Source organism: Lethenteron reissneri, chromosome 8 (genome assembly GCF_015708825.2).
Source record: "Lethenteron reissneri isolate LAM-NWPU_2019-01 chromosome 8, ASM1570882v1, whole genome shotgun sequence".
Classification (NCBI taxonomy): domain Eukaryota; kingdom Metazoa; phylum Chordata; class Hyperoartia; order Petromyzontiformes; family Petromyzontidae; genus Lethenteron; species Lethenteron reissneri.
The window spans coordinates 507,780-520,353 of NC_083786.1; the positions used below are offsets into that span (position 1 = coordinate 507,780).

At 49.2% G+C, this 12,574-nt stretch overlaps 1 protein-coding gene across 1 annotated transcript in view; it reads left to right on the plus strand.

The window, feature by feature from the left end:
- ASAH1 (N-acylsphingosine amidohydrolase 1) overlaps nucleotides 1–12,368 on the plus strand; it is a 38,437-nt gene extending 26,069 nt beyond the window's left edge. The window contains exons 10-14 of the mRNA XM_061577840.1: nucleotides 432–513; nucleotides 3,299–3,430; nucleotides 5,453–5,576; nucleotides 9,285–9,341; nucleotides 10,468–12,368. Of these exons, the coding sequence (XP_061433824.1) occupies nucleotides 432–513; nucleotides 3,299–3,430; nucleotides 5,453–5,576; nucleotides 9,285–9,341; nucleotides 10,468–10,557 (485 nt within the window). The 3' untranslated portion in view covers nucleotides 10,558–12,368. The remainder of the gene's footprint in view (nucleotides 1–431; nucleotides 514–3,298; nucleotides 3,431–5,452; nucleotides 5,577–9,284; nucleotides 9,342–10,467) is intronic.
- Nucleotides 12,369–12,574: the final 206 nt, after the last annotated feature.

A 12,574-nucleotide genomic window follows, 5' to 3' on the forward strand; every position in this document is an offset into this window, starting at 1 on the left:
TCGGGCGTGGTGCTGGCCACCCACCTTCTCGTGTGCCGTGCCGGCCTTCATAGGTGCTCGCTAACAGCACTTGCCCCAAAAGTCTGCTCAGGCTATACAGGGGACCTTTGTATGTTCATATATATAGTGACAGGGCGCTTGTTTATATGTAGTGTATCTGCGAGTAATCGTGTTTGATGCGTGCGTGGATCGCTCGTATCGGTCTGGATTGCTACATAGGTACACGCTGGAATGCACAGGGTTGATGTTCACGCTGACCACGAAGGGCGCTCCCGTGCGGCTATTCACTCGTGTGTGTGCGTGCGCGTATGATGTGTGAGTGTGTGAATGTGTGCGCGTGTGTGTGCACGTATGTGTGTTTGTGTGTGTGCGTGCATGTGTGTGCGTGCATGTGTGTGCGTGTGTGTGTGCATCTGTGTGGATGTGAGCAGGCATTATTGAGTGGATCCTGGGGCAGAGGGACGGCCATTGGATGAGTTTCCTTACGAGATCAGTTCTGGAAAATGCAACCAGGTAAGGTTCAATTCACATCAGCCGTGATCAATCCACTGCTGGTGTGACGCTAGTTACCCTTCGACATTGCCGGAGAGAGGACGGCATCAAAACTTTAGGCCTCAGCCTGTATATTTGGAGTTTGCTTGTCTCTCTCCCCGTGAACGTGTGGATTTTTCCTCCGGGTCCTCTGGTTTTTCGATCCATATTTAAAATCAACGTTACGTATTTAGAGTATTTGGCTGATATAAATTACCACACGATAAGCCACTTTGTTGAACTATAATTTGTCAAAGTCAAGTCGCTTTTGAAAAAAGAGCTATATGGCTCAGTGGGGCCTTACCTGGGTGATGCTGCTGGTGCATTGGCAATGTCGCACGCAAAGTACAATCATAAAAAAAACTCGACGCACTCGTCAACAACAATGTGACCATAAAAATAAAAGTGTCGGGCAATGACCCTCCTTCAACGGCATACGATAACATCACAGGCAACGTAGCAACACGTGTCTCAGCGTGTTGCTACGTTGCCATTGTTGAACATCGTCAAAACGGTCCTTCTCAGAAATTATTGCGCGACCGCGAATTAACAGACTTGAGTGCGCGACGCAGACGAATTGGCTTGATGCAGCGGTTCGTCACGTTCCTCGGTGGCCGCATGTAGCTGTTGCGGGCCTCCGCCGAATTTTGTCAGCGAGACAGTCGCTGACGATACACGACGCCGTACGCTGCCAGTTGAGTCGTGTGCGGAGGACGCGTTTGTCGCCAAGTTCCTGGGAGCTGGTACGCGAGCTGTGTTGTGTGTGCGGTCTGAGCGTGAGCGAGTCGGTTTTAAATGCTATTGGTGGTCATGCTCGTGGCCTCCCACGGCATCGTGATTCCGTCCGACGTGCCCTGGCTTGTCCTTTACATGGAGAACGTTGCCCTACGCAGAGGGTGTCCGGTTTTTGCCCAAGAGAAGGGACTGCTTTTGTTTTTTGGACCATGGCCCACATTGCAGGAGCCTCGAGGGCATCACTGTGTTTTATATAAATAAATTGTATTAATTCTTATTCTTGAACCCAAAGAACAGGAGTCACAGACGGGAATACATTTCCGCGCGTGCACAACGTACTCACTGCAGCCGCAACCTCTTGAGTAATTCTTCACCCCAAAGGACGACAGATTTTTTTTCCCTACAGTGGATCAGCGTCTTGAGGTCCCGTCCAATCCTGGGTTTGGCAAATCCACAGGGACCACATCGCCTCGTATAGTCGCCGCTCGCTTAGCGACGGGTGTTTGCGCACCTGGAAGATAGGACTTATATTTTAAGCGAGGCGATGTTAAGCGGAAAACCTCCTGCAAGAAACGATGTGAATAATGGGGAGGTTATGTCGCTGGGAGATTTCCTATCAAGCTTAAGAACATAGCAGACTTTCTTAACGTGCATATTTAATAGAAAAACGAGTAATAACATCATGGATTAACTAGCTGTCTTGAGAGAAAAAGGTTAGGTTAGGTTAACATTCACCAGTGATGGTCGTGGAGCTTGCGAGAGGTGGAGTGAGGTGTTGGAGCCACAGCGACACGTCCAGTGATGGTTGCACAGCTTTAGTCTTCTTCTTTTCCAGGTCGAGTTTCTCGTAGCATCACAAAGTATCAGTTGCTTTCCTGCACACTTGAGCACTACGCTCCCCACTTGAGCACTACGCTCCCCACTTGCGTCACCCTCAATAAAAATGCCCACGCCTCGTTGGAGGTTCGGCAGCTCCGGGAGCTGTGGTGACACCCTAACTCGGCACCCTCGGCCTTAAATGTTGGTGTCTTTCCCGGATCACCAGTCAACAGAGAGGAATGTGGCGCTGATTTTGATCTTCAATCTACACCAATAACAGGCGACTCCATGTCACACCTGCTGAAAAGCGGCGTAATAATTATAATTTGGTTTGCAATGTGATCACCTTCCTACACGTCGTGGCGCTTATAGCAGTAGAATCACTTTATGTGACCTGACCCGCGTAATCCATTCTGAATCGCCAATATTGCCACGTTTTATGTATTCATTTATTCGAGGGCGTGTAAGCCAGATCGATTCCGTGGTCCCCAGCCTGTTGTGGGTAACGGGAGGCGGCATGACCCACATTTGACTTTCATGGTGACGGAGGTTCCCTCGGGTGGCCACGGTGCCCTGACCATGCGTGCGCTGCGCCCTGTTGGAGCTTTGCCTTGACGTTGGTGTTGTGCCCGACCCCCACGCCAAGTCGTCTCAACGAGCCCGCTGTGGAACGCGCAGATAACCGACGGTAAAACGCGTCCTCTAGGTTTCCTGAGTGGCGTGTTCACAGCACCTCACCTCGCTGCCAGTAATGCCTCCCAGATAAGAGCTGGGTTATTGGGTTTTTTGTTCCCTCGTTTAACAGATCGCAGTGAGGTGATGTATTTTTCATCCCTTATCTACTGCGAGTTTAATCACACGTTAGAAAGCTTCGTTTCGACGGCATAGCCCTGCTTTTTTGTCCTTTTGCGTATCTGCTGCGAGGGGCATCTTCTGTACATTGTGCATGAGAACACTCTCCGTGGTTTTGTATGTACATTGTTTTTATTACGGTGGAATTCGTGGAACGTGTAATTTAATCGCAGTTGTCTTCGGTCGCTTCCTCGGTTCAATATCATCGAACGGCGGCAACAAAGGCGTTCATCGGCTGACAAATTGTGCCCATTCGCCGATTGGCTATCGAAGCTAGATATCGAAATTTAACTTTCCGTGTTCTGTCGTGCATGTCACCAAGCGGAGGCGAGCGTGCGTGACACGTCACTGCCTTTCCCAGCTACGACGAGGCTCTGAAGATGCTCACGGACACGCCCATGCTGGCGCCCGCGTACTTCATCCTGGGTGGCGCCGCCTCCGGGGAGGGCTGCGTGATCACGCGCGCCCGCAAGACCACGCTCGACGTGTGGAAGTGCGTACATGCGCACACGTGCGCACACGCGTGCACGTGTGCATGCATGTACACCGGCACATCACCCCCGCTCAAACACGCAGCAAAACCACTCCGTGCCAAATGTCGTGCTGTGGATTAAGTTGAGATGCATTTTGCATTAGCGTCGCTATATAAAATAATATTATTATTGTTAAAATTATTATTAACTTGCCTCTGCTCTGGGAATGGGAATTTTTCACCATTGGCTTCGAGCTGGATTGGTGCCTCCCTATTGTTTGTGTAATGACTCTCGGACACTTCTTGTCTTTCTTCTTTATTTAGTAGGGCGCAGATAACGTACTCTCATATCCTACAATACTTAGCTATGACTAGCATACACGACTGGGCTAGAATAACAACAGATACTTGGGCCAGGATAACAACAGATACTTGGGCTAGGACAGCACCCAAGCAACGCCCGCATGAAGACAGCGACGACACGGAGATAGCGATGGCCCGAAGACGATGGTGGCATAGAACCAGTCCATCCCGATAGAACCAGTCCATCCCGATAGAACCAGTCCATCCCGATAGAACCAGTCAATCCCGATAGAACCAGTCCATCCCGATAGAACCAGTCCATCCCGATAGAACCAGTCCATCCCGATAGAACCAGTCCATCCCGATAGAACCAGTCCGATTCCAGGGCAGCCCCGAGCTCTCTCAGCCTCCGCTTTCTATTCCCCCCCCCCCCCCCCCCCCCCCCCCCCCCCCCCCCCCCCCCCCCCCCCCGCGTGGCCTTGCCCTGCCCCGGCCACGCTCACGCCCTCGTTCCCGAACTGGCCCAGCCAAACCCGAACATCCACCCATGGTTCCCTCCTATAATTACCCCTCGTGACCACCTGGCCACGCACGCCAATCCCGAAAATTGAGCAGGGAGACGCTGTGAGGTGGCTTGAGCAGGGAGACGCTGTGACGTGGCTTGAGCAGGGAGACGCTGTTGGCGTGGCTTGAGCAGGGAGACGCTGTGACGTGGCTTGAGCAGGGAGACGCTGTGACGTGGCTTGAGCAGGGAGACGCTGTGACGTGGCTTGAGCAGGGAGACGCTGTGACGTGGCTTGAGCAGGGAGACGCTGTTGGTGTGGCTTGAGCAGGGAGACGCTGTGACGTGGCTTGAGCAGGGAGACGCTGTGACGTGGCTATGAGAGGCTGTGACGTGGCTATGAGAGGCTGTGACGTGGCTATGAGAGGCTGTGACGTGGCTATGCGAGGCTGTGACGTGGCTATGAGACGCTGTGACGTGGCTATGAAACGCAGTATATGCACACTAGAGACACAACACAGCACGCCATGTCGTGAGATGCCTGCTGACGCGTGTGTACAGTAACACTGCACAGGAATCATTCAGTTAAGCTTAAGTTGTTCGGTAAGTAGAGAGTCATTAAAATGTAAATAAGGCCTTTGGACTTGTGTGGGCCCCCGCTGTTAACTCAGGTTAGATTGGGTGTATCTGTGTGGGCGTGTGTGTGCAACATATACATTGGAACCATGGTAAATTCTGCACGATGAGTAGCGTGTTTTATGTATTTCCCGTTGCAAGGTGGGTATAAAACTGAAGTAAAAACTAAACTATGTTTTATTCACCAGGTCAGGCCCACTGATCTATATAGCTCTTTTTCAGAAGTGACTTGGCCACAAATTATAGCTCAGCGAAGTGTCTTATCACGTGGAAATATATAGCAGCCAAATACTCTCAACGCACGTCGATTCTAAATGTGGAGGGACCTGGAGTACCCAGAGAAAAATCCATGCGACCATGGGGAGAACGTGCACACTCCAAATATACAGCAGGCGTCAGGGTCGGGATCGAACCCACTACTTCCTGTGTATACCAGGCGAGGTAGGAAACATCGTGCCACCGTGGCGCCCTCAATTATACAGCCGTCTTGACGGCCGTATCGACGCAGCGGTGGGGACACCACCGTGTGGAGGCTGTTGGTGCATTCGGAGGCTAACGGTGACCGTGGTCGTTGTTGTACCGCGTATGTCTCTGCTGTGCAGGATGGACCCCGCGCATGGCCTGTGGTACGTCTTGGAAACCAACTATGACCACTGGAGGCCTCCGTTCTTCCTGGACGACCGCAGGACGCCCGCCATGCTCTGCATGAACCGGACCACGCAGGCCGTACGTAAAATCCCGTGTACACGATGCGCAGCCGAGCCTGCGCTCTGCCACGGGCGTGCGCGCACAGATGCACACCCGCTTCGTGTTGCGCTTCACACACGCACGCGCGTAGCCGACGTGCATACGTAACCGGAGCGAATGCCGTGTAAGTGAAGCACAGTGGGAAGAGATGTTAACACAGATAAGCAGGACGCAGTCAAACGCATCGCTGCCGCTGCACGGGCAAATTGGTTGGCCTGGATGTGTTTAAATCGCTGTCCCACAAGGAGTGGTCGGCTCTTGCGTCAACATGCAGAAGTGTGGCTACTCGGGCAGCCCATCCATTCGCCCACCAACTCTCTCACTCTTTCACTCACTCACCCGTTCTCCCGCTCACCTACCCACCCTTCGCTCATTCACTCACCCACTGACTCGCTCACTAATTCACTCACCCGTTTGCTTACTCACCCACCCACTCAATCACTCGTTCAATCACCCACCCATTCACTCATCCACTCACCCACTCAGTCGCTCACTCATTAACTCACTCACCTGTTCGCTCACCCACCCACCCACCCACCATGTGTGTCATGGTTTATCCACCGCTGGCCATATCAACACGAGCCTGATGCTGGACAAATGTACACGACTGTGGAGGCAGCACGCGAGAAGAAGAAGAAGACTTAGAACAAGAGATGAATACAATCACGAGGGCTGCTGACGGTTATTAGGAACACATGACAAAGAGTCGGCTACCTCCAAGATCAAAGCAGGAGTCTGACATAGAGCACAGATTCGAGGATGTTTATTCGAAGGCGGGGGCGGGGAGAGGAATGGCTTTTGACCTCCCCTGAAAGATGACGTGAATCTCCAGAGGTTTTGTTCGCTTGTTAAATAAACATGTCGTCAAGGGGGCTGATGAGAGAGGGGCAGAAATGGCAGTGGTGGTGTTGTGAGAGTTGAGAAGAAGCCCCATTGTGGGTGAATGGGAGACGTGGCATTGCAGTCGTGGCATCTCCAGTGTCTCAATCGGGGCCACCCTGTTGTGTTTTAGCGTCGAGCCGTCCAGTAGCTTCCGAGGCAGAACCACCACTCAAAAGCCTCTCCACACGAGTGTGAGGCCACGAGTGCTCCCACTGAGGCCACCCTGCTACCCGCCAGCTGTTTATTGGCAAGGGCCCCCTCCGTTAGGCACGGGTTCCAGACTGATGCAAACTCATGCCCAGGTCACTCCTGCCCAAGAGACTACTATAGTAGTAATACCTCGATATACAGAAAGTGTATGCATTCGTGGAGCTTAGACGCAATACCCCTGAATTATTACGGCTGCTCGTGTTCACCCAGGTCGGCCCCACTGAGTCTCAAGACTCCGTTTCAGGAGGTAATTCCTGAGGCAAGTTTTCACAGTAAGGGGGGCGATGTTGTTGCTCTGTGTGTAATACCAACTGCGTAATTTTCAGGTAAAAGTTGCAGCATTGGGGATGTGGTCTGGCCAATACCGGTCACATTGTTTGTGTGTGCGGGATTAGCTGGGGAGTGGTAGTTTAGGTTAGCGCTACGCTGCACTACGAACCTGGCGCCCCGAGTTCAATTCCCGCTCACGGTCAACACCAGTGACGATTATCTCAGCTGGTCCTGGGCCTCCCCTTGTCGACTCAACCTCAAATGATTACTTGATGCGGTGTTTAAACATTGCCACTTGGGAGACAAAGGCAGCTGGGCATGGAGTTGGCCACCCACCCCCTCGTGTGCCATACCGGCCTTCACAGCTGCTCGCTAACAGCACTTGCCGCGATAGTCTGTTAAAGGCTACAGGGGGATCTTTGTCTTTTGGGTTTAGATATGGGAGGAAACTGGAGAGACTTAAAAGGCCACTGGGTGAAACTCAATCAGGACTAAACAATATTTGCTGGGTTTTGGCAGCAGTATAAACCTGTTGACCTGAGGCTCAAGGCAGCGTCTTTAACTGTCAATGGAATGGTACCCCGACTAGTAATTGGGACGGCTTGGTGATACCCTTACTGGACATCTGTGAATAAAAGAGCTTGATAGCTCATCGGATTCCTCCTCCTGCAGTGTAAATAAAGATTCTGATTCTGTATTAACTGTCGTTTCTGCCCCGGGTAAAGAAAGTAGTAGAAACCGATTGGTTTCCACTTACGGACAATCAATCAAAACAATTAGAACCATTCCTCTCTGACAGAGATTGAGCTGTGGTCCTGAATGCCGCCCCTTGTAAGACCTCGTCTCGACTATGGCAATGGTTGTGTACGCGAGTCTTCCATTCAGAAAGAAACTAAAAACCCTTCTTGTTTCCTGTGATATGTTACATAAATTAGAGATGTTTGTCCGGGACACGTTGGCGGGACTACGTCGCTCGGCTGGCCTGGGAAGGCCTGGGAATTCCCCCAGGAAGAGCTAGAGTCTGTGTATAGTAGTGTCGTGTATAGTGTAGTGTATGGTGGAGTAGTGTATAGTGTTAATAGTGTATAGTGTAGTAGTGTATAGGAGTGTGTCGTAGTGTGTAATAGTGTATAGTGTATAATAGTGTCTAGTGTAGTCGTGTATAGTGCATAGTATTGTACAGTGTAGTAGTGTATAGCGTAGTAGTGTATAGTGTAGTAGTGTATGGCGCATTAGTGTATAGTGTAGTAGTGTATAGTGTAGTAGTGTATAGCGTAGTGTATAGCGTAGTAGTGTATAGTAGTGTAGAGCGTAGTAGTGTATGGCGTATTAGTGTATAGCGTAGTAGTGTATAGTGTAGTAGTGTAAAGTGTAGTAGTGTATGGCGTATTAGTGTATAGCGTAGTAGTGTATAGCGTAGTAGTGTATAGTAGTGTAGAGCGTATTAGTGTATAGTGTAGTAGTAGTGTATAGCGTAGTAGTGTATAGTGTAGTGTATAGTGTAGTAGTGTATAGTGTAGTAGTGTATAGTGTAGTAGTGTATAGCGTAGTAGTGTATAGTGTAGTGTATAGTTTAGTAGTGTATAGTGTAGTAGTATATGGCGTATTAGTGTATAGCGTAGTAGTGTAGTAGTGCATAGTGTAGTGTAAAGTGTAGTAGTGTAAAGCGTAGTAGTGTATAGTGTAGTAGTTTATGGTGTAATGTATAGTGTAGTCGTGCTAGAGTCTGTCGCCAGGGAAAGGGAGGTGTGGACCGCCACTACTCAACACGCTGCCGCCAGCGTGACCCTCGCCGGGACAAGCGGAGTGAGAAAAGAACGAAAATTTTACTCTACGGCACTCTGTTTGAACTGCTGCGCCTTCTAAAAACTTAATTAATAAAAAAATACATTTCCCTTGAAGGGGCATCAATGTATTTCTGAAGAATCCCAAGAGTGATGTTTACCTTTTGAGAAAACGTTTATTGGTCTCAACTGCTCCTGACTGCAATAAAAACACAACAGGCCAGGATCACTTTGTAGCTCAGCACGAATGAATGCAATACTCTTCAAACAAATCAAGAGGAAAGCAAATTGTTCTTAATTCTACTTTTACTGCATTGTAGTGACTTGTAGAACAAGATGACAAGCATGCTAGGGACATGAGGGGAGAGTAGCGGGCTGCCTGCTTGCCTCCTCGGGGCAGTGCCGTAGAGGTAGCTGTGGAGAGAGCATATCTCTGTAGGGAGAGAGAGTGTCTCTGTAGAGAGAGAGTGTGTCTCTGTAGGGAGAGAGCGTGTCTATGTCTCCATGGTGATAATGTGTATCTCTTATTTTTATTCAACAGAATGTCACGCTGGAAACCATCTACGATGTCCTTTCAACCAAGCCTGTCCTCAACAAGGTGCGTGTTTCTTTGTTCGTGCATTTGCTGTGGTTCAGCCAGCCCCTCTCGAATTGGCAGTCGCGTAGCCTCTGGCTTAGCCCACAGTTACATTGCAGTGGTGCAGCAAGAGCCAAGTCACGAGTGATTATAAAAAAATATTTTACCATTTCTGGCAATAAAACAGTTGTGTTAAGACGTTAAAACACCAAACGGAAACCTTTTGCAAGGAATCCTGTTTGCATTAACCACACGTACTTGTGAACTCGCAAACAAAAACATTATCTGATACTATATGCATTGTTTTTATAACAGAGACAGCTTTCTTTAGAGCCTAGTCTCAAAGTGTTAGACCAGAGAACGCCAAAAGGCGAACAACACAAATACAATGCACTATCATGGCATTTATAGCCCTGGGTGAGCAAAAGGTTTATATTTGGTGTTTTTAAATCTTAACACAACTGTTTTATTACCATAAAAGGTAAAATCTATTCTTATATTTTGATACTGGCAAGGAAGGTCCCATATCACGAGTGATTATTGAGGCATTGATGCTAATCTCATGTTCACAACCATACAGAGCTGATGCTGGAAATTCGACATTCCTGCTCATGTCTAACATGAGTGATGATGATTATCTGAACCAGTCCTGGGCCTCCCCTAGGTCGATGTAGCCTGAAATTGGTACCCGTGCGGTGTGTAACATCAGCACTGGGGAGACAAAGGCGGCCGGGCATGGTTCTGGGAGGCATGCGGCCAGGCGTGGTGTTAGCCACTCACCCCCTCGCTTGCCCTGCCAGCCTTCATAGGTGCTTGCTAACAGCACTTGCCCCAACATTCTGTTAAGGCTGCACAGGGGATCTTTGTCTTGTCTTTGTGTGGGCTTGTCAAAGCAGCGGTGGAAATGTGGAACTTGTTCTTCCTACAGCAGCCCTTCTTGACTGCCCTTTTCCTCTCCGCGGAGACTTCATAGCGTAGGAGCAGGAACCGTTGCGAAGCCTGCCGGGGGTTAGTGGTGGTGGTACATGTGTCTGGCGTTCTGAGCAGTGCCGGTGTGGCGTATCCCCCTGGCGTGTGTTCCGGCCACATCTGAGTTCCCTGGTGCGGTGTGTGAGAGAGCTCCTCTTTTGCGTGTCTGTGCGCACAGCTGACCACCTACACGGCGCTCATGGAAATCGGAACGGGCACCTACGAAGCTTACCTGAGGTCCTGCCCGGACCCGTGCATGCCCTGGTGATGACGACCCTTCGACGTTACGTCCCCCCATGCGCGCTCACCGGTGTGCGTCTCTTGATGGCAAACGCTTTTTTTAATATAAACGGCAGCCCGTAAGAACGTGATTAGTGTGAGTTGCACACAGTGCTTTGGGAATTAAAACATGCGCACGCACATCTAATTCCATGGGCAAAAAAATGCGGTTCGTGTTTCTGCGCTCACGTAACTCTTTAACGTCATCTTGCATTTGCAGCATTCCTGCCCTAACAAACAGGCGCACACCATGGCAGGCGACTTATTTGTGAGCGTGAAATATTTGTTGTACGAAGCCAAGCGTTGAGGTGCCGCAGTGGCGAGATGTTGCCTCCCTCACTTAGTATACAGGAGGTCGTGGGTTCGATCCCAACCCTGACACCTGTTGCATATTTGCAGTTTGAATTTCCTCCCCGTGGTCGCATGGATTTTTGTCTGGGTACTCCGGTTTTTTTCTCCACATTTAGAATCAGCATGCGTTTAGAGTAATTTGGCTGCTATAAATTTCCACACGATGATAATACACTTTGTTGAGCTATCATTTGTGGCCAGGTCGCTTCTGAAAAAGAGCTCAGTGGTGCCTTACCTGGTAAAATAAAATGTTTAGTTTTTGTATTCAGTTATTAATGACAAATCGGTACCCCGAGTGGAGCATTCTCAACCATGTTCCACCTGGCTCATCCACTGACCCACTCGCTCACGTGGGCAATGCATTACTCAAGCCTGCGCCTTTCTGCCTTGGCAAAACTCTAAACTTGAACCGCGTTGGATATCATTTGAGGTGCACACTGCGAGATTTACACTTTACATTCGGTTTCCAACGCTCCACATCAACCACGCCGCTGCATTGGCATATTCAGAGGATGCAACTTTACTTTAGAGAGCGACGTTTCTAATGGCTGCAAAGTACGAGTTTATTCCTGACGCAGAAGAGCCAAACTATCTTAATTCATCGGTACATTTCTGGGCATTATTGAAAAAAAAACGCACACCCATTGACTTAATTCTAAATGTTAATTTTTTATATCCGCTCCGATAACTTTATAACCGTTTTTTTTTGCGAGCACAGCTGAGCTAGATGAGCTTGCTGCACTTTCTGAGAAATGCACGATGGGTACGGCGGGCGAGTGATTTGTAGCTTCTAAACGATGGGTTGGTTGCAGAGACATTTCAAGAGGGGGTGTGGTGTTGGGTGTCCTGACGCCTATGGAAAGTGGCTGGAAATAGTGAATGCTGTCAAATAAGTAGAATTTTCCTTTCAATGTTTAATTGAGACTGAATTTTTGCATCGCCGGAGATTTTTTTTATTGAATCTTGGACATGTGATGTTCCTATCACGTGTTTTTTACTCACACTTGAAAGTGTTTGTAAAACACTGGGGGCATTTATCCATGTGAGTGATGGCACAGTTACAGTTTATATCCGGGATCCTATGATGACCGAGTGCGATGGTCGCGTTTTGGTTGAACGCAAACTTTCCTGAAATCGTGTGGTTTACCGTTGATTGATAAGCTGTTCGTTTCCCTGTCGACCTATAACTCTGTTTTCTGGTGTTGCCTTAGGACCAGTTTTATGCTTGTGCAAACGTGCAGCATTTAATGCACAGCAATTTCTTTTTGAGAATAACACGGAGAGAGGGAGTGGGGGGTGACTGTCAGCGATTGCTGCTGCTGCTGGACATGGGGACTTGCCTCGGTGAGAGTAGATTTTTGCACATCTCTGGATGTAATGTTGTCGCTGTAACAAGTATTTTCACACCAGCAATACTGGAACACTGGGGAATAAAAAAAAATCTATGTGCGAGCGTTTTCTCCTGTGCGTGTGTCGTCAATGCTGATTTCGTGTGACCAATGAAGAGCGAATGAACGTACACCGGTATAAAAAAAAACTCGTAATAATTACTTTTTTCCAGCAATTCACAACAACGGTCAGAAACTCTTGCAGGGTGGTGGTGGTGCGTCAAAATCAGTTATCGGGATGTCGAAGCAGTCGGAAGACGAATGTTT